Source organism: Ranitomeya variabilis, chromosome 6 (assembly GCF_051348905.1).
Source record: "Ranitomeya variabilis isolate aRanVar5 chromosome 6, aRanVar5.hap1, whole genome shotgun sequence".
NCBI lineage: Eukaryota > Metazoa > Chordata > Amphibia > Anura > Dendrobatidae > Ranitomeya > Ranitomeya variabilis.
The window spans coordinates 469,190,935-469,213,404 of NC_135237.1; the positions used below are offsets into that span (position 1 = coordinate 469,190,935).

At 45.8% G+C, this 22,470-nt stretch overlaps 1 protein-coding gene across 1 annotated transcript in view; it reads left to right on the plus strand.

Moving 5' to 3' along the window:
* The window catches only part of DNAJC5B (DnaJ heat shock protein family (Hsp40) member C5 beta), a 371,842-nt gene that overhangs the window by 307,218 nt on the left and 42,154 nt on the right, over positions 1–22,470 (plus strand). Inside the window, exon 4 of the mRNA XM_077270587.1 lies at positions 18,661–18,874. Coding sequence (XP_077126702.1) covers positions 18,661–18,874 — 214 coding nt within the window. The remainder of the gene's footprint in view (positions 1–18,660; positions 18,875–22,470) is intronic.

Sequence of the window (22,470 nt, forward strand, 5' to 3'; positions counted from 1 at the left end):
AGTAACCAGTCGTCTAGCATCAGCCTGAGCTAGATGCTGGGACCGATGTCTCCGCTGAGCAGACTCCACTGCGGCTGGAGAAAAATGGGAGCCCGCAGAGGAGATGGTTGGAGATTCCTCCTGTGCAGAGGCGGGATCTTGACACCTAACATTACCCCCCTCCTAGGGCCCCCCCTTCTTGGACCATCTCAAAGGCAGCCATGACATGTGGAGCTCGAATGTGTTCAGCAGGCTCCCAGGACATGTCCTCTGGGCCATAATCCACCAAATAGAATTTTTTGCCACGTACCACCTTGCACCCCAAAATAGCGTTCACCTCGTAATCGTCCATAGACGAACCAGATGTCCCGGCAGATGACTCGGAAAACTGGGACATATATACAGGCTTCAAGAGGGGCACATGAAAGGTGTTGGTGATACCCAGGCGTGGCGGAAGGGCCAGACGGTAGACCACAGGGTTAACCTGTTCGAGGACCTTGAAGGGACCCAAATAGCGAGGTACAAACTTAGTGGACTCAACTCGCAGCCTGATGTTATGGGCAGAGAGCCACACCAAGTCACCAGGAGTAAAGGTCGGAGTGGGGGAGGTCCTCATTCTCTCCTTGGAGGCCTGAATGGCATCCTGAGTGCGGTCCCAAATGTCCCGTGCCTCCACAGCCCAGCCTGCCACCCTGGAGTCAGCGGAAGACACGGGCATGGACACAGGGACACGCGGATGCTGGCCATAATTTAGGAGGAATGGAGTCTGACCGGTGGAGTCGGCTACAGCGTTGTTAAGCGCAACCTCTGCCCACGGTAGCAAGGATGCCCAGAAACAAAATGTCGTAAATATGTGACCAGGGTCTGGTTGGCCTTCTCAACCAACCCATTCATCTCGGGATGATATGCCGAGGAGAGATTCAACTCAATACTGAGTAGACGACAAAGCTCTCTCCAGAATCGAGACGCAAACTGAGGACCCCGGTCACTGACAATTTTGTCCGGCATACCGTGTAGGCGAAAGATATGCTTGATGAACAACGCTGCCAGAGCCCGTGCAGAAGGTAGCTGTGGAAGAGGCACCAAGTGCACCATTTTGGAAAAATGGCCAGTGATCACCCAGATAATGGTGCAACTACGAGACTTGGGTAAGCCCATCACAAAGTCCATCCCAACCATTTCCCAGGGCCTGTCTGCCACTGGCAGGGGGTAAAGCAATGCAGCTGGCAATTGTCAAGGAGACTTGTTCTTGGCGCAAGAGACACGCCCGAACATAGTCTGCGATGTCACGAGCCATATGCGGCCACCAATATGTCCTCGCCAGTAGCTCAGATGTCCTTTTGGACCCAAAATGTCCACCCACGAGTGAGCCCAAGAGAGAACCTCCGGATGCAGATTGGATGGTACAAAAGTCTTGCCCGGAGGCACAGACTCGAGCAAAACCGGGGTCACAGTTCTCAGGCTCTGTGTGGGGACAATAAGCTGAGGCTCCTCTTCCTCCTCCTCCTCAGATGATACAATGGAGCGAGAGAGAGCGTCGGCACGAATGTTCTTCTCCCTGGAAAGAAAAAGGAGGGTGAAATGGAACCGGGAGTAGAACAAGGACTATCTTGCCTGGCGAGAATTTAAACGCTGGGTTGTCTGCAGGTACACCAAATTCTTGTGATCTGTGAAGACTTGGAAAGGAAAACGAGCTCTCTCCAAGAGATGTCTCCACTCCGAGAATGCCAACTTCATGGCTAGCAACTCCCTGTCCCCGATGGAATAATTCCTCTCTGCTGGTGAGAAGGTCTTAGAAAAGAAGAAGCAAGGATGCTTCCGACCTTGAGCATCCTTTTGGAAAAGGACTGCTCCAGCACCAACAGATGAGGCATGCACCTCCATTATAAATGGCTTATCTACATCGGGGCGATGTAGGATGGGAGCGCTAGCGAAGTGTGATTTAATGGAGAGAAAGGCCTTGGAGACCTCCTCAGACCACAATTTGGGATTTGCTCCCTTCTTAGTGAGGGCAACCAAGGGAGCTACCAAAGTTGAGAAGTGTGGAATGAACTGGCGATAGTAATTAATGAACCCCATAAAGCGCTGCACCGCTTTAAGAGAATGGGGTTCCTGCCAGTCCATCACAGCCTGTAGTTTGGCAGGATCCATAGCCAATCCCTGGGCAGAGATGATATAGCCTAGGAAAGTAAGGACTCCTGCTGAAACACACATTTCTCCAACTTTGCGTAGAGGGAATTTGCCCGTAAGTGGTCGAAGACTCTGCAAACTTCTCTCCGGTGGGAGTCAATATCTGGAGAGTAGATGCGAATATCATCCAGATAGACTATGACCGAGGTGGAGAGCATATCCCGGAAGATGTCGTTCACAAAGTCTTGGAAAATGGCTTGGGCATTACAGAGCCCAAAGGGCATCACCAGATATTCATAGTGCCCATCCCTGGTGTTAAAAGCCGTCTTCCATTCGTCCCCCTCACGGATGCAAATCAGGTTGTAAGCACCCTACAGATCTAATTTTGTGAATACCCATGCTCCCCGAAGCCTATAAAAGAGCTCAGTTATCAGGGGCAAAGGATACTTATTCTTAACGGTGATGGCGTTCAGACCCCTGTAATCTATGCATGGACATAGTTCCCCATTCTTCTTCTGCACGAAGAAGAACCCAGCCCCTGCAGGTGACACTGACTTTCTAATGAATCCTCTTGCCAGATTTTCCTGGATGTACTGTGACATTGCCTCCATCTCCGGGAGAGATAACGGATAGACTCGACCCCGGGGAGGCTCAGCACTAGGCAAGAGGTCAATAGGATGTCCAATGTGGACACAGCAACTGATTTCGTTCAAGAGTCTATATGTCCCAAAAGAACGACCACTATTTGGGTTACCGAAACAACAGCCAAAATCCCCATGGGGGTGTAAACCCTGTGGGAGATGTGTGGCGTGTCCCAATGTGGACACAGCAACTGATTTCGTATCTTCTGATGGAAGAAATTTTAAAATTACACATTCAATAACATGTACGACTACTGCTGTAGTTTATTACGCGTATTGTACATGTGTCAAAATATATGTAGGGCTAACAACAAGAGCCCTGAAGATACGAATCAGAGAACATAGGAGGGATATAATTGCCGGGAAGGAAGAAGACAATTTAGATCTATTGAAAAGTGTCCCGAAGGCACTTTAAACAATTTCATGCCAGTGATCCTTCATGTTTGAGGGTAAAGGGGATAGATTGTATCCCTTTAAATCCGCGGGGAGGGAGTGTGAGTAAAATGTTGGCCCAAAAAGAATCCCGCTGGATTTGGGAACTCCGTAGTTTGAAACCTGATGGTTTAAATGAAATTTTGAGCTTTGCCCCTTTTCTTTAATGTGGTTGCTGTTTTTAATTTTTTTGGATTTTAACTTTTTATGTTGATTTTAATTGTTGTTACTATTTTTGTAGTCTCCGCCAGAATTTTCTTGACCCGTGCGAGCTGTGATTGAAGTCGGATGATACAAGGAAGAATTCTTACATTGCATCGATTCTATAAAATATGCACTGTTTATATATATATATATGTGTACATTTTGTGATTATGTTTTGTATTTAATGTGTACATAATATTTGTTTATCACTATTTCTTAGGCTACGTTCACATTTGCGTTGTGCGCCGCAGCGTCGGCGCCGCAACGCACAACGCAAACAAAAACGCAGCAAAACGCATGCACAACGCTGCGTTTTGCGCCGCATGCGTAATTTTTTTCATTGATTTTGGACGCAGCAAAAATGCAACTTGCTGCGTCCTCTGCGCCCGGACGCGGGCGCCGCAGGGACGCATGCGGCGCAAAACGCAAGTGCAACGCATGTCCATGCGCCCCCATGTTAAATATAGGGGCGCATGACGCATGCGGCGACGCTGCGGCGCCCGACGCTGCGGCGCCTACCGCAAATGTGAACGTAGCCTTAGTACGCCTGCTGGTTCAGGCGGTTTGCACTTTATTAATAGCACTTTATATATAGTACACTTACTTATTAATGTATCTGTAGGAATATATTTGAAGCCATTATCATAATAGGATTGGCTCTTTTATTATATTTTTTTTTTATGGCTTATATATTATAATTATTCTATTTCATATTTTGTATACACTTTTTGTGCACTAAATGTATATTTTATTGTTGTATTTTGCACGTTTTTTTTGGTATCTGTTGTAATATATGGGATTCATGTAGTCCGACATTCATGGTTGGCGTTCGGGTAGGATTAGAAATTGTACGCTAGTACCTGCTTTTAGTAAGATCGTCTTGCTTCATAGGTGGCCACCTCTGTGCACGTGCGCGCCCCTCGCTACCTGGCTGTGTGTTGCTCACCGGCGTCTCTATCGGGTCCTGCGCTCACGTGACAGCCTGGGCGGGCTTTCATGGGGGCGTGGTCATCCGATGACGCCGTGAGGGACCCGGGTCTCGTGGCGGCGGTCGGAGCATGCGCCGCAACAAGGAAGTGGCCTCATGACGTTAAGCATTCTGATTCAATTTGATTGGGCGGGAGTACTATTTAATGTGGTTAGAGATCTGATGATGCCACTCCCCCGGAAGAAGGCTGACGCTGCCGAAACGCGCGTAGGGGATCTGGCACCATCATATCTGAGGTAACGTAGCATGTTATTTGTATATGCATTTTATTGCCACACCAGAGACATTACTTTATATTGAATAGGCCATTGGGCATAATAAGGAATTTAACGTATGGATACTGATATGTGTGGCAAGAGGGACATTGATGTTTACACGTGCCTCAGATCTATGGTGCCATTTTATTTGGTATATGTCACCATCAATGTGGTCTTTTGGTAATGTTTTGTTTTCTAATAAAATTTGGTATTTTTTGGTATTTTGAGGTCTGGTTCGTACTTATTTTGTTTAGGTTGGTATAATTTTTGTACGGGGCCGTTATGGGTGTAACATCTCCTGACGGACACAGGGGTTAATAGTGCTATTGAACCTGTGTTTTTGTTTGTCTGATTGGTTAATGTAATTTTGCTGTGTATTTTCACAGAGTGTCTTTTTGACAAACAATGGATTATAGAAACCGAGACTCTACTTGGCAGATACAAGCTGCCTCAGTCTTTGATGGTGAAGGTACCAGTGCAGCAACCAACAGTAATGAAGAGATTAAAAATCTGCAAGCTCAGTTAAAACGCCTGGTACATAAACGTACCAAGCTATGGTGGAATAGAGCTTTTCTTGAGAATTATTTGATTAAGAAGTTGATCCTTAGGGGATTAAGGATCCAGGTTTTCCCCTCATTTCCAGTGCACGATGAGAGCTTTATCACCAGGTGGGAGGAGGTGTGCACTGTATCCTCGTTTCAGTTTATGGAACTATTGATCGAACTGAATAAAAAATCAGTAACTGATTTGGAGGTGGAGATTGATGAGTCCTATGGAAATTTGAAGAAATTGATATCTGTGGAGTCTCTGTCCAGTTTCAATTTGAGTATGGATAAAAATTCAGATGAATGGGAAGCACAGATAAAAACAGTGCAGGCTAAGAAGGTGTCCCGTGATAATGCAGATTTTCATCAAGGCACTGTATATAGATGGAGAAGGAAAAATTTTGGGAGTTCCATTAGAAGAACCTCATCAGTATCATCTTTGGCATCTTCTGGAGGGAGGTCTGACGGAACCCAATACTCTATGCAAACAAGATTTGGGAATAGCAAAAGGAAGAAGGAACAAAAGGCGGATACAAATAAACGCCCACAGACATCTAACTCCAGAAATGATGCCTTAAAGGTGATTAATTTATCCAATTATGAACTTAGTGAGGAAGCATTGTCTGTTTTGTCTAAAGGTTTAACTTTTTCACCTAGCACGCGGCTTGACACCTTTACGGTGATTAAGGATTTACATGTGTTCGGGAGATCACTACTTTTCAAAAAATGGCATCACAGCGAAGAGATTCAAAAACTATTTCCTTTGCCTGAGGAACAAGCCACATTAAGAGATTTGGAGGATTTGGCGGAGGAGCATATCAACCCTTCTTTGGGTAAGTTACCACCCTCACTCCGCCCAAAATCAAAAAAATTCCCTCCTCTGTCCCTTTGTCCGAATGTGGATATCTTTATTGAATTAGTGACAAAAGAACTTGAAAGGATTCCTCCAATAATTTGGCAGGATAATCTGACAAAGAAAGAACATGAATCTATAAAGGTTCTGAGTAACCTTAAAGATGTCCTAATAAAGCCTGCGGACAAAGGTGGGAATGTGGTAATTTGGCCCACCAGTTTATATGAGACAGAGGCTTATCGGATGCTGAGAGACTCTGTCTGTTACAAAAAGCTAACTTTTAATCCTCTTGTCTCATATAAAGAGGAGCTGCGTAAAATTCTGTGGCGGGCTGAGGAGAGGGGAATTATTACCAGGGAGGTGAGAGATACCCTGCTGGTAAAGGATCCACGTATACCCACGCTGTACTTACTGCCAAAAGTGCACAAAAACCAGAAAAATCCTCCCGGAAGGCCTATTATTTCTGGGATTGGTAGCCTTACGGAGGGCATCGGGAGGTATTTAGACATGTTCCTCAAGCCATTGGTGGAAACCATTCCCTCATTTACTCGAGACACGTCTGATTTTTTGAAAAAAATAGATTCAGTACATATAGATGAGGACATGGTACTAGTGACCTGTGACGTGGAGTCACTGTATACAAATATTCGGCACCACGATGGCTTGAGGGCGGTTTTGAGTTTTTTGACTATGACCAATTTTTCGAGGGAGGAAGTCGAGTTTTTGGTAAATCTTTTACAATTTTTGTTAACTCATAATTTTTTTATTTTTAATGGATCCTTCTACCTACAGCTCCAGGGCACTGCGATGGGGGCGGCTTGTGCGCCCTCGTATGCAAATGTGTTCCTGGGGCTGTGGGAGAGGGATCTATTCACGTCAGATCAGGGTACATTGATGGAGCGGGTCATTTTTTGGACCCGCTACATCGATGACATTTTTTTGATCTGGCGTGGTACACCATCTGAGCTTCAAGCTTTTTTTCAGACTTTGAATAACAATGATTACAATATTCATTTAACATACAAATACAGTTATGAGCAGATTGAGTTCCTCGATGTTTTGGTCAAGAGAGACGCTGATGGTCTCCTTACCTCCGATGCTTTCCGTAAGGATACTGCAGTTAATGCCGTCTTGCATGCTAGTTCCTCTCACCCATCGCATGTAATTAATGCAGTGCCATATGGCCAATTTCTTCGAATTAGAAGAATCTGCTCCACCATGGAGGATTTTGAGAATCGTGCACTGGAAATGAGAACAAGATTCCTGGAGAGGGGTTATAGTCGCAGAAGTGTAAAAAGAGCATATAATCGTGCTAGAAACATAGACCGCCATCAACTTCTTTATTCATCTGCAAAGAGAACTGCAACCAATCAGGTAAGGTTGGTGACAACCTATAATTCCCAATGGAGTAAACTTTTTGACAGTGTGGCTAGGCATTGGTCGGTCCTATTGGAGGATCCGGTGCTTAGACAGTATTTGCCGCAGAAGCCCTCCCTCACTGCGCGAAGATCGAAAAGCTTGAGAGACACTTTGGTCAAGAGTCTATATGTCCCAAAAGAACGACCACTATTTGGGTTACCGAAACAACAGCCAAAATCCCCATGGGGGTGTAAACCCTGTGGGAGATGTGTGGCGTGTCCCAATGTGGACACAGCAACTGATTTCGTATCTTCTGATGGAAGAAATTTTAAAATTACACATTCAATAACATGTACGACTACTGCTGTAGTTTATTACGCGTATTGTACATGTGTCAAAATATATGTAGGGCTAACAACAAGAGCCCTGAAGATACGAATCAGAGAACATAGGAGGGATATAATTGCCGGGAAGGAAGAAGACAATTTAGATCTATTGAAAAGTGTCCCGAGGCACTTTAAACAATTTCATGCCAGTGATCCTTCATGTTTGAGGGTAAAGGGGATAGATTGTATCCCTTTAAATCCGCGGGGAGGGAGTGTGAGTAAAATGTTGGCCCAAAAAGAATCCCGCTGGATTTGGGAACTCCGTAGTTTGAAACCTGATGGTTTAAATGAAATTTTGAGCTTTGCCCCTTTTCTTTAATGTGGTTGCTGTTTTTAATTTTGTGTTTTTTTTGGATTTTAACTTTTTATGTTGATTTTAATTGTTGTTACTATTTTTGTAGTCTCCGCCAGAATTTTCTTGACCCGTGCGAGCTGTGATTGAAGTCGGATGATACAAGGAAGAATTCTTACATTGCATCGATTCTATAAAATATGCACTGTTTATATATATATATATGTGTACATTTTGTGATTATGTTTTGTATTTAATATGTACATAATATTTGTTTATCACTATTTCTTAGTACGCCTGCTGGTTCAGGCGGTTTGCACTTTATTAATAGCACTTTATATATAGTACACTTACTTATTAATGTATCTGTAGGAATATATTTGAAGCCATTATCATAATAGGATTGGCTCTTTTATTATATTTTTTTATGGCTTATATATTATAATTATTCTATTTCATATTTTGTATACACTTTTTGTGCACTAAATGTATATTTTATTGTTGTATTTTGCACGTTTTTTTTGGTATCTGTTGTAATATATGGGATTCATGTAGTCCGACATTCATGGTTGGCGTTCGGGTAGGATTAGAAATTGTACGCTAGTACCTGCTTTTAGTAAGATCGTCTTGCTTCATAGGTGGCCACCTCTGTGCGCGTGCGCGCCCCTCGCTACCTGGCTGTGTGTTGCTCACCGGCGTCTCTATCGGGTCCTGCGCTCACGTGACAGCCTGGGCGGGCTTTCATGGGGGCGTGGTCATCCGATGACGCCGTGAGGGACCCGGGTCTCATGGCGGCGGTCGGAGCATGCGCCGCAACAAGGAAGTGGCCTCATGACGTTAAGCATTCTGATTCAATTTGATTGGGCGGGAGTACTATTTAATGTGGTTAGAGATCTGATGATGCCACTCCCCCGGAAGAAGGCTGACGCTGCCGAAACGCGCATAGGGGATCTGGCACCATCAGATCTGAGGTAACGTAGCATGTTATTTGTATATGCATTTTATTGCCACACCAGAGACATTACTTTATATTGAATAGGCCATTGGGCATAATAAGGAATTTAACGTATGGATACTGATATGTGTGGCAAGAGGGACATTGATGTTTACACGTGCCTCAGATCTATAGTGCCATTTTATTTGGTATATGTCACCATCAATGTGGTCTTTTGGTAATGTTTTGTTTTCTAATAAAATTTGGTATTTTTTGGTATTTTGAGGTCTGGTTCGTACTTATTTTGTTTAGGTTGGTATAATTTTTGTACGGGGCCGTTATGGGTGTAACATCTCCTGACGGACACAGGGGTTAATAGTTCTATTGAACCTGTGTTTTTGTTTGTCTGATTGGTTAAAGAGGTCAATAGGACAGTCATAGGGGCAGTGAGGCGGAAGGGTCTCCGCAGCTCTTTTGGAGAACACGTCCACATAGGGCCAATATTGCTTGGGGAGAGAGGATAGATCTGCGAGTACCTCAGTAGTAGCAACCTGAACACATTCCCTCTGACATCTACCCCCACAAGATTCACCCCATCCCAAAATTCTGCCTGTGGACCACTCAATATGAGGAGAATGGTACCATAGCCAAGGCATCCCTAACAGGACCTCGTCAATTCCCTCAGGAATGATGAGCAGAGATATAATCTCCTGATGAGATGGCGACATGGACAGAGTGAAAGGGATGGTCTGGTGTGTTATCTGTGAGGGCAGTGTCGACCCATTTACCACTCGTACGGTCACTGTATGTCACGGGAAGACTAGGTGGGCAAGAGCAAATAACCCGGGCCCCTGCAATTTCCCTCAGACTAGGGAAATCCTGACTGACCCTCTACCTAGAGTTTACACTGATGGTGTGCATGTCTAGGCCTCGAACCTCACCCTGTCTCCTGTTTCAACCGTAGGCTGAAACAACCGGCCGCCACCCAGTGAAACGATAATACACCAATACCCACAGTTAGCACAGACAAGGATAACGGAAAAAATATACACCACGCCGCAGTCACTCAGGAATACACAATAACTGCACAGGGCAAAATAAATACAAGTATAGGAAGGAGTAAATAAGACAAAGGGAAATACACCACCAGCAACGATACTCCAACTACTAGCTCACCACTCCAGACCAAGATAACAACGCACAAGACAAAAGCTATAATCGGCGACGCCCAAAGTTCAGGAGAACTATTTAAAGGCAGTGGGCATGGCCCAGCTTCCAATCCGAGCACCAGGTAAATTAACCCCAGACCAGCTAGATAAAATCTAGCCGACACCAATGAGCACATAGTGGTCAAAAGCGGAATTACCGCTGTCTGTCGAACGACCTGGTCTGAACAGCGTCCGACATGACAGTACCCCGCCTTCTACGAGGGACCCCAGGGCCCTCACGGCTTATAGAACCCGGCTTGTCCAGATGGCGGCGGTGAAAAAACCTGACCAGCCGATCCGCATGAACGTCCAAGGCTGGTACCCAGGACCTCTCCTCAGGCCCATAACCACGCCAGTGTACCAAGTACTGTAAAGTGCGGCGCACTACACGAGAGTCAACCACCTTGGAGACTTCAAATTCCAAATTACCATCCACCAAGACTGGAGGTGGCATAGGCGCCGCGTCCACAGAACCCACCACCTTCTTAAAAAGAGACCTGTGGAACACGTTGTGTATCTTATACACCGTAGGAAGCTCCAATCGGTACGCTACTGGGTTAATGACGGCGGTGACCCTAAATGGACCAATAAACCGTGGACCCAATTTAAGGGATGGTATTTTGAGTCTTATGTTTTTTGTGGATAACCACACCCAGTCATCCACACTCAGGTCCAGACCTGGCACACGCCTACTGTCAGCCACACGTTTGTACCTAGCACCCACACTCAACAGGCGCTGTTTAACTCTCCTCCAGACTGATGATAATTGTGCTCTTAACTGGTCTTCCTCCGGGATACCGGAAGAGCCCCCCTGACTCAAAGTACAAAATTGAGGATGAAGTCCGTAAACACAAAAAAACGGACTCCCCAGACGACTCCTGGCGGTGATTATTGATGGCAAACTCAGCCAAAGGAAGAAACTTTGACCACTCCTCCTGGTTATCCGAAACAAAGCAGCGTAAGTACTGTTCCAAATTTTGGTTCATACGCTCGGTCTGACCAATAGACTGAGGGTGAAACGCCGAAGAATGAGACAACTTGATCCCCAGCCGTGAACAAAATGCTTTCCAAAATTTTGCCACAAACTGAGACCCCCTGTCAGAAACGATGTCAGACGGAACCCCATGAAGTCTGACCACCTCCTGCACAAATACCTGAGCCAGAGTCTTAGCGTTAGGTAATGAAGGCAAAGACCCAACGTGCGACATTTTTGAGAACCGATCAACAATCACCAAGATGACCGTGTTCCCAGCTGAGGAGGGCAAGTCAGGGATAAGATCCATGGAGATTTCCGTCCATGGCTTACTAGGTACTTCGAGAGGAAGTAGTGTGCCAACAGGATGGGAGCGAGGCGTCTTAGTCCTGGCGCACGTGGTGCAAGCTGACACGTATGAGACCACGTCCTGTCAGATCTTGGGCCACCAAAACCGACGTGACACCAACTCCAAGGTACCCCTAACCCCTGGATGGCCAGCCAGGACAGCATCATGATGCTCCGCCAAAACCTTTAAGCGGAGATGAAGCGGTACAAACGTTTTGTTGACGGGAAGCTCAGAAGGTACCTCCTCCTGAGCCTCGGCAATCTCAGCCTCAACCTCGGTAGTGAGAGCGGAAACCACAACACCCTTTTGGAGGATGGGTACTGGATCTTCCCGAGGCTCTCCCTCCAGAAAACACCTGGACAAAGCATCCGCCTTAGTGTTTTTAGAACCAGGTCTGTAAGTGACAACAAAGTTGAACCGCGTGAAAAACAATGCCCAGCGAGCCTACCTGGGAGACAGACGCTTGGCAGACTCCAAATACAGCAAATTCTTATGGTCGGTAATAACAGTAACCTGATGAACCGACCCCTCCAAGAAGTGTCGCCATTCCTCAAAGGCCAATTTGCTTGCCAACAACTCTCTGTTGCCGATATCGTAGTTACGTTCGGCGGGCGACAGTTTCTTGGAAAAATAGGCGCATGGACGCAAACCGCTCAAGGATGAGCCTTGTGACAGCACCGCCCCCACACCAACCTCAGACGCATCGACTTCTACAATGAAAGGTTTTGATACATCTGGCTGCACCAGAATGGGAGCCGAAACAAACCTGTTTTTAAGAGATTCAAATGCGCACACAGCAGTCTCAGGCCAAACGGAGAAATTGGTACCCTTTTTAGTCATGTCAGTTAGCGGTTTAGCAATGATAGAAAAATCCTTGATAAACTTCCTATAATAGTTTGAAAACCCAAGGAACCACTGAAGTGCTTTTAGGTTATCAGGCCGTTCCCAATGCAACACCGCTTGCACCTTAGTGGCGTCCATTTTAAACCCTGAAGCAGACACAATATAGCCCAAGAAAGGCAACTCCTGTACCGAAAATACACATTTCTCCAGTTTCGCATATAGCTTATTCTCTCTGAGAAGCTGTAACACTTGCCTGACATGATCTAAATGAGTATCACAGTCGCAAGAATATATGAGGATGTCATCTAGGTACACAATAACAAATTTCCCCAAAACATGCGAGAACACATCATTTATGAAATGTTGAAACACTGCAGGTGCGTTAGTCAACCCAAATGGCATCACCAAATTTTCAAAATGACCCTCAGGGGTATTAAAAGCCGTCTTCCACTCATCACCTTGACGGACTCTTATGAGGTTGTACGCCCCCCTGAGGTCAAGCTTGGTAAACCACTTAGCACCTGTCACCTGGTTGAACAAATCCGGTATCAGTGGCATAGGATATGGATCACGAACCGTAATCTGGTTCAACTCCCTGAAATCCAAACACGGGCGTAATCCGCCATCTTTCTTCTTCACGAAGAAGAACCCTGCTGCCACAGGCGAGGATGAAGGCCTGATGTGCCCTTTGCTCAAACTTTCAGCAATGTAATCCTTTAACGCTTGTCTCTCCGGACCGGAGATGTTAAACATCCTTGCTTTAGGCAATTTGGCCCCTGGTTTAAACCTGATAGTACAGTCATAGGGACGATGTGGCAGCAACTCTGAACAACCCTTCTCAGAGAACACATCCACAAAATCCAGAAGTGACTCCGGAACGCTTGAAGTCACAGCAGACACACATGTGGCCAGGCAATTCTCCTGGCAGAACTCGCTCCACTGAACTATGTCCTGAGTTTTCCAATCAATTACAACCATGGAAAACCCAAAACCACCTGAGCAGGAAGATTCCTGAGCACCTTACATGTAACCTGCTCGGAATGTAAAACCCCAATGTGGAGTTTCACCTCAGCCACAAATTCAGTAATCTCCCCCTGTGAGAGAGGAGCAGCATTGATGGTGACCACGCGGATAGGATGAGGCAGTTTTTTAATCCTAAAACCTGCTGTGTGCGCAAACTCCTCATCAATGAGATTTGTGGCTGAACCACTTTCCACAAAAACAGTAATTGGCAGCTCACTGCCAGCGATAATTACCTTAGCAGGGAGCATGCATTGAGAAACCACCATGGAGGATATACGTAAGCTCAGATTGGTCTCCTCCACACCCTCTGAGCTTAGAAGTTTTCCGCCGTTGCGTTTTTCTTAGACAGCAGAGGACAGATGTTAATAAAATGACCAGTTTTACCACAGTAAAAACAGGCTCCCTGCTTCCTGAGCTCAGGGGCTCGACGCTTCACATGTGACACCCCTGCGTTTTGCATAGGCTCCGTGGGCTCACCTGCAGCAACCTCACGTGAACCTAAACCCTCTCCCATAGGCGATGTCTCATGCTCCCTCTGACGCAAACGGCGATCAATGCGGACAACCAGACTCATAGCGGAGTCTAGAGAAGTAGGAGTCTCGTACATCAGAAGGGCTTTTTTAACCCTTCCAGAAACCCCATGAATAAACTGACTCCGCAGCACTGGATCATTCCACTGTGTATCGATCGCCCAGCGACGAAATTCAGAACAGTAATCCTCTGCAACACGCTCCCCCTGGCGAATAGTGCATATCTTAGATTCTGCTAGAGCCATTCTGTCAGGCTCATCGTAAATATTTCCAAGAAAGGAAAAAAAACTCTCCACAGAGTCAAATGCAGCAGAATCAGATGGCAAAGAAAACGCCCGTGCTTGGGGATCCCCGCTTAACAATGACAACACCAGGCCCACACGCTGAGCCTCATTACCTGAGGAGATCGGGTGCATACGGAAATATAGTTTGCAAGCTTCACGAAAAGAAACAAATTTACTGCGTTCCCCAGCAAATTTTTCAGGCAAAGGAAACTTAGGCTCAGCAACTCTACCTGTCGCTCCAGCTTGCACATTAGTTACTGCTAGTCCTTGTTGCTGCACTGCCCCCCTCAACTCAGTGACCTGTAGGGACAGCGCCTCCAACTGGCGGGTTATGGAAGTCATGGGATCCATGACAAAAAAAAAAAGGAAACCCCTTTTTTTTTTTGTTTTAAAGGCCGATTATAATGTCACGGGAAGACTAGGTGGGCAAGAGCAAATAACCCGGGCCCCCGCAATTTCCCTCAGACTAGGGAAATCCTGACTGACCCTCTACCTAGAGTTTACACTGATGGTGTGCATGTCTAGGCCTCGAACCTCACCCTGTCTCCTGTTTCATCCCTAGGCTGAAACCACGGCCCGCCACCCAGTGAAACGATAATACACCAATACCCACAGTTAGCACAGACAAGGATAACGGAAAAAATATACACCACGCCGCAGTCACTCAGGAATACACAATAAGTGCACAGGGCAAAATAAATACAAATATAGGAAGGAGTAAATAAGACAAAGGGAAATACACCACCAGCAACGATACTCCAACTACTAGCTCACCACTCCAGACCAAGATAACAACGCACAAGACAAAAGCTATAATCGGCGACGCCCAAAGTTCAGGAGAACTATTCAAAGACAGTGGGCATGGCCCAGCTTCCAATCCGAGCACCAGGTAAATTAACCCCGGACCAGCTAGATAAAATCTAGCCGACGCCAATGAGCACATAGTGGTCAAAAGCGGAATTACTGCTGTCTGTCGAACGACCTGGTCTGAACAGCGTCCGACATGACACTGGATGAGCTAACATTACCAGGGGAATTGCGTGACATTGGGCGAAGGCAGATGACATAAAATTGCCCTCCACCCCAGAATCCACGCAGAGCTCTACCGAGTGGGAAAATGGGCCTATAGTAATTGTTCCCTTAAAGGACAATTTGGAGGCAAACGTCGCTGTGTCTAGTGTACCTCCACCTACTACCACTAGACACTGACGTTTCCCCAACCGCTGGGGACATCTGGTGGCAATATGTCCTGACTGCTGGCAAACATGACAAACCTGGAGAGCACGAGCGGTCTGGGACTTAGATCCTGCTCGTGACACTTCCATGGCTTCATGTGACTCAGAGGCCTGGACTGGAGATTCCAAAGGTTTGGCGAAGGTGGGAGCCAGCCGAAACCTCTGCCTACACTGGGCTCGCTCTAACCTCCGCTCGTGAAAACGAAGGTCAATACGAATGGACACTGCTATTAACTCCTCCAGTGTGGCGGGAATCTCCCTAGTGACCAGAGCGTCCTTCACGTGGTCAGCCAGCCCCCTCCAAAATATCGTAATAAGGGCTTTATCCGACCACTCCAGCTCAGATGCTAGAGTGTGAAAGTGGACGGCAAAATGGCTGACCAAGGATGAGCCCTGAGTCAATGCCAACAGTTGGAGCACCGTATTATGGGTGACACGAGGTCCTAGAAAGACCTGTTTCAGAGTGCTCAGGAACAACGAAGCACTCTGCACCACATGATCGCCACACTCCCACAGCGGTGTAGCCCACTCCAACGCCCTGTCCAACAGGAGAGACACAATAAATCCCACCGTAGCCACCTCTGTGGGGAAACGAGTGGCCAAAAGCTCGAGATGTATAGAGTGCTGACTCACGAAACCCCTACAAGTCTTACTATCACCAGAACATTTTTCTGGCAGTGGGAAGCGAGATAGAGTCGGACAGGGGTGGTAGTGGACAAGGTTGCTGCAGCCACGCTAGCAGCCTGAACAGCAACTGCGGTTACATCCATAGCTGAGGTTGTGCGCTCGAGAGCCGCCAACCTACCCTCCAGCTGCTGGATGTACAGCAAGGATTGCTGTTTGTACGTCATTACTAGCCAGACCCTGGTGCTAGTGTAATGTTAGGGCTAGCGGAACACACCAAATTATGAGAGATGGTATAAGGTGCGTTCGCAGCCCGGGGTCCACCGTGCAGAGATGGAACCTGCTGCTGAGTAATGACGGACTATATGGCGGTACAATGTGGATACACACACAGGTTAACTTAACCCTGTGTGAAGGAAGCAAACCCTGTTGCGTCACAGGGCCGCGGTACCGCACCAAGAACGCAAGCAAGGAGTCTCAGGACTCTATCCCAAGACACAGGGTTAGAGTATGTTCAGACCACTTGCGCTCACACCGAAACTGGGGTGTCAAAGTAAAAGAAAATATAACTTAAAGCACAAGAGTGCGTGCTGTGCCGCTTTGGCGGACGCCACTAACCACCCAGACTTGGGATAGGAAAGCGCTCTATAAGTGCACGGTGCCGCACTGGCAGTTACAGCAATAGATGCTGTATCGTGTGTCTTTATGTTGACAGCTTAGTCGGGCGCTAGACAGCAAGCATCCACCTTTTGCGAACAGTCATACACAAGGGAGGGGATTTTAAAGAACGACTTGCACTCATCAACACACACACGATTCCAACTGTACACTAGCGCATGGCCGTGCGGCCATGCGAACCTTTTATAGGTGCAGCAAGAACAGGACCTTCCCAGAAAGACCAATGGGAGTCAGCCACAGAAAAATAACACCTTCAGGACCTTCCTAAAGAACCAATGGGATTTGCTGCAGTATCTAAGCATGAGACCCCTGATCTCCAACGAGAGATCTTGCCCTGGGCATGCTCAGAAAGGGAAGAGCAGGACTTAGTCCCAAACACATCTGCTCGCCGCTGCCCAGTACTGGCTACAATGGCAGAAGCTGGAAAGGCAGCAGTAACCAGTCATCCAATATCAGCCTGAGCTAGATGCTGGGACTGACATCTCTGCTGAGCAGACTCCACTGCGGCTGGAGAAGAATGGGAGACTTCAGCGAGATGGTTCGAGATTCCCCCTGTGCAAAGGCGGGATCTTGACACCTAACACACCACTTCATGAATCAGGTGCATCTTATCAGTGGTATGCAACTTGGCAGAAATGTTACTCCAGTTAGAGACTGGAGTAAGATTTCTGATGTTAGATACTCTACACATGGCCATGAATTAGATGGGTGGGGACATTGCAATGCATACATCATGCTCATGCTACACCCTTCTTTGTAGAGCTGGCCAGGACTCTCACGAGTGCATCAAAGTGAAAAAATTTGTGACTTTACAAAGTTTTTTTACTCTAGTTTTCCGTTGCAGCCAAATTTTCATATTACGTTTTATCTAAAATGATGTGTTTCAGAGCAAAGCATACAGAGCTGTAATAAGAGTCTGAGTCATGCTGCCTGCAGTTTGGGCGGCATGAATCAGATGACAGGTTCCCTTTAATACTCCAATTGGTGGAATGCCTTTCATTTTTGTGACTCTAACCCCTTAAGCTCAACTAGCGCTAGAGGAAATATTCTAGTTTGCCTTGAAATAATGTTTCCCTATTGATGATGATAATCATTGATAATTATAATTAATTTGTTTATATCTCTAGCTAATATATTGCCTTTTTTTTCAATTAGAAAAGCAACACACAGACAAAAATAATAAAATCAAGAGAGCGTCAAACAATAGCACATAATTATATTGTCATACTTCACCCATTGGCCACAATGTTGACATATTTTGTTGGCCCACTGCATTGAACAGTGCAGACTGCTGTGCTTTTACTAAAAAGTTAAAGGGAATCTGTCACCATGATTCTGCTACACAATTTGGGAGCAGCATAATGTGGGGGCAGGGGCAGAGACCTGGATTCCAGTGCTGTGTCATTTACTGTGCTACTTGCAATAGTTTTTATAATATCTCTTTTTTATCACCAAAAGAGTATCACTGGAGGAATTCATGGTCTGGTGCCAGGTAGTACAACCACTGATTGGTAGCTTTATGCCTATGCACAGTGTACACATAAATCTGCCAATCAGTGTTGTGGGTGGGTTATACAGAACTCAGCATTCAGAGAACTTTAGGCAGCAAAGAAAACAGATTTTAATTTAAACTGTTGCATCGAGTAAAGTTAGTGACACATCACTGGAATCAGGGTCTCTCCCTTACAACATGATGCTGTCAGATTGGGTGACAGATTTCCTTTCTGGAAGTTCTGGAAAAGCTGCATTTATAAGTTTACATAAAATGTCTAGAATTACAGTGCATAGAAATGTTGTATAATGGTGTACATTAATAAAAATAGAAATAAAATAATAATACTTCTATATCATATTATTCTGCTTATGTTGCAAACATTCTAACACATCTTTCATTTGTCTTCTCATGGTGAAAGAAAATTGGCTCTCAGGCATCATCCAGACAAAAATCCTGACAATCCCCAAGCAGCTGAAACATTCAAGGAGATCAACAATGCTCACTCAATACTCTCCGACATATCTAAGAGGAATATTTATGACAAGTATGGCTCCCTGGGATTGTACGTTGCAGAGCAGTTTGGAGAAGAAAACGTTAACACATATTTCATGCTGTCCAGTTGGTGGGCAAAGGTAAACAAGCACAAAATAATCACTATTTTCTATAAAAAGTCAATAAGAAGTCATACAGACCTGGAAGAGAGTCCACACAATATGAGAGTTAGGTTTTACACCCACACCTTTAATTTATCATTCAAACAGCTGTACATATGTTCTTGTATTTAACCCAGAATAAAACCACTATGTAGAAATACTACAATAAATAAATAAAAAGTAACACATGAGGCAGCACGGTGGTCAGTGGATAGCACTGCAACCTTGCAGCATTGGGGTCCTGGGTTCAAATACCACCAAAAACAACATCTGCAAGGAGTTTGTATGTTCTCCCCATGTTTGCGTGGGTTTCCTCCAGGGACTCCGGTTTCCTCCCACATTCCAAAGACATACTGATAGGGAATTTAGATTGTGAGCCCCAATGAAGACAGCGATGATAATGTAGCTAAAGAATTAATTGCGCTATATAAGAGTGTAAAATATAAAACATAGGATACTTATTAGTTGTTTTTTTATCAAAACAGAGTAAAAACCATCCCACCTTGGGTAAGATGAACCAATCGTTATTACACTGACACAAGTTAGTTAGGTCATGCACCTCGCCTGGTGTCACGGATGTCGTCATTATGACATTGGGTCACTTTTGTAACCATTGGGTCCCTGCGATGACACCGTGGTGGCCCCGATAGGAGGGCTGAGAGGGCTCCCTCCCTCTGCCTGACTTCTATATGTTGCGATCAATATCTTTTGCAGAATTTAGGTGGTTAACCTGCCGGGAGCAGAGCAGGCACCTCTCATGGGAGTGAGTCAGCTGTCAGAACACCCGGCAGTGATCATGCACGGATTGCTCTTGTGCGAGCTAAATCGTCTGGATGTATCCATAAGTACTTACCGACCTGGACAAATGGATACATCCAAGGTTCCAAAGGGGTTAAAGAAAGTGAGTGAGCAGCAGCCCAATAGCATAATAGCAGCTACTGATAGGCTGCAGGATCATGTGACATAATAATATCATGCGAGCCTAGGTAGACCAGGTGTCGTCATCACTGGAACAGCCCCAGTGCGGAACATGACCATATACGATTTGTATTTTACAATGTAAACTACCTCATTTAAATAGCGGTTGTCCAGATAGTGGACAGCCCCCTTTAAGAGAATTTTATTAACTTAACACTGCACAATCCCCAGACTATTGTCAAGTTAGGTGTTGAATTAGGCAAGAGAGATTCACCGCACACTCTTTGTTTCAGTGTTGCAAAGTTTTTATTCACACATAGAAGTGGATAAGGACAGAAAATTGCCATGAACTGAGCAACAAAGTTAGATGTTTTGACCCCGCCAGGGTCTTTTTCACTAAGTCGTTTGGTTGTTGAAACAAGAAGGAAAATGTTTCTCCAAGGTTGAGGGCTGCAGAAGTACATATGCAATATGGTGTTGTGCTGCTGTGGCTTAGTTTGGCGCACCAGCGCCTGTATAGCTGTCAGGTGTTGAATTAGACTTTATTTTGATCCTTGACAGCCCAATACTGTGTTATGTTAGGGTACTGTCACACAGTGCAATTTCGATCGCTACGACGGCACGATCCGTGACGTCGCAGCGTCGTATGATTATCGCTCCAGCGTCGTAGACTGCGGTCACACTTTGCAATCACGGCGCTGGAGCGATGCCGAAGTCCCCGGGTAACCAGGGTAAACATCGGGTTACTAAGCGCAGGGCCGCGCTTAGTAACCCGATGTTTACCCTGGTTACCAGCGTAAACGTAAAAAGAACAAACAGTACATACTTACATTCCGGTGTCTGTCCCCCAGCGTTCTGCTTCTCTCCACTGTGTAAGCACCATAGCCGGAAAGCAGAGCGGTGACGTCACCGCGTCACCGCTGTGCTCGCTTTCCGGCCGGCAGGCGCTCACAGTGCAGAGAAGCTGAGACGCCGGAGGACAGACACCGGAATGTGAGTATGTACTGTTTGTTTTTTTTACGTTTACGCTGGTAACCAGGGTAAACATCGGGTTACTAAGCGCGGCCCTGCGCTTAGTTACCCGATGTTTACCCTGGTTACAAGCGAACGCATCGCTGGATCGCTGTCACACACAACGATCCAGCGATGTCAGCGGGTGATCAAGCGACGAAAGAAAGTTCCAAATGATCTGCTACGACGTACGATTCTCAGCAGGGTCCCTGATCGCTGCTGCGTGTCAGACACTGCGATATCGTAACGATATCGCTAGAACGTCACGAATCGTACCGTCGTAGCGATCAAAATTGCACTGTGTGACAGTACCCTTAGTCAAGGTAATCTTTGCTAGAGCTGTATATCTAATCTGAGAAATAATCTTCTTACCCAAATTATGCGCCACTACTATGCCTCCCCCCTTCCTCCTAAACTCACCTTCTGCAAGGCAGACAGCCAACACAGTGAGGTGTCAGATTACACCTCCTATTATACTCTATGGAAAGGGATGGTGTTATGATCTGGTGGCCTAAGAGCAGCATGAGACGTACTCTGGAGAAGGTGGTACCTGTACTGACCGCAGACCCTGAACTTAACACCGTAACTAGAAGTAGCCGTGGAATGTACCTATCACTCCCTAGACATCTCGACACAGCTGGAGGACTAATTACCCCTAGAGATAGAAAAGGGAAAACTATCTTGCCTCAGAGAAAATCCCCAAAGGATAGACAGCCCCCCACAAATATTGACTGTGAGAGGAGAGGGAAAAAACATACACAGACTGAAATCAGAATTTAGCAAAGGAGGCCACTTCTAGCTAAATAGAAAGGATAGGACAGAGTACTATGCGGTCAGTATTAAAACACTAGAAAATATCCACCACAGAAAATACAAAATCTCCACAGCTAACTAAAGATATGGAGGGTATATCTGCATCTCCAGATATACCAGCTTGGCTAAACAAATCCTTATACAGACCAAGCTGGACAAGACAAAAACATGGAAAATAACTGAACAATAAGGCCACAGCATGTGGACAGCAAAAATCAAGGCCAGAACTTATCTTTGTTGAAATGAACAGCAAAGCAGGGGAGACCAGGCAGAGATGTGAATCCTCCAGGAACAATGGACAACTGGCACTGACAAAAGGGTCAAGCAAGACTAAATAGCCCAGTTAGAATTGCAGAAAGTGAACACACCTGATAAATGCTGCGATTCAGAGACAGCAGTGCTACCACTTACAACCACCGGAGGGAGCCCAAGAGCAGAATTCACAACAGGATGGTGGAAGAGAAGTCAGGAGAATGTAACACAGTGAAAGACAGACACAAGCAAATTGAGCTACATCTTTACTCATATGTGTTTTAATCCAGTACTGGATTCTCTGCCACACAGCTCAGTACTTCTTTAGGTCTTCCATGCTGCTGCTGCTTCTGTGTGCTACACAGGGCTGTGGAGTCAGAGTCTTGGACTCGGAGCCCATTTTGATGGAGTCGGAATTGGAGTTGGAGTGACTCCTAAAATATATAATAAATTGGGTACAGTAGTTCAATGCAGTTTGTGGGGAATATTTTTTTCATAAGAATTTGGGAAAGTTATGAAATGTCCTATAAATGTCTGTCCTATTCCTGATCTAAGGTCTAGACTTTTAGCTGAGATGAATC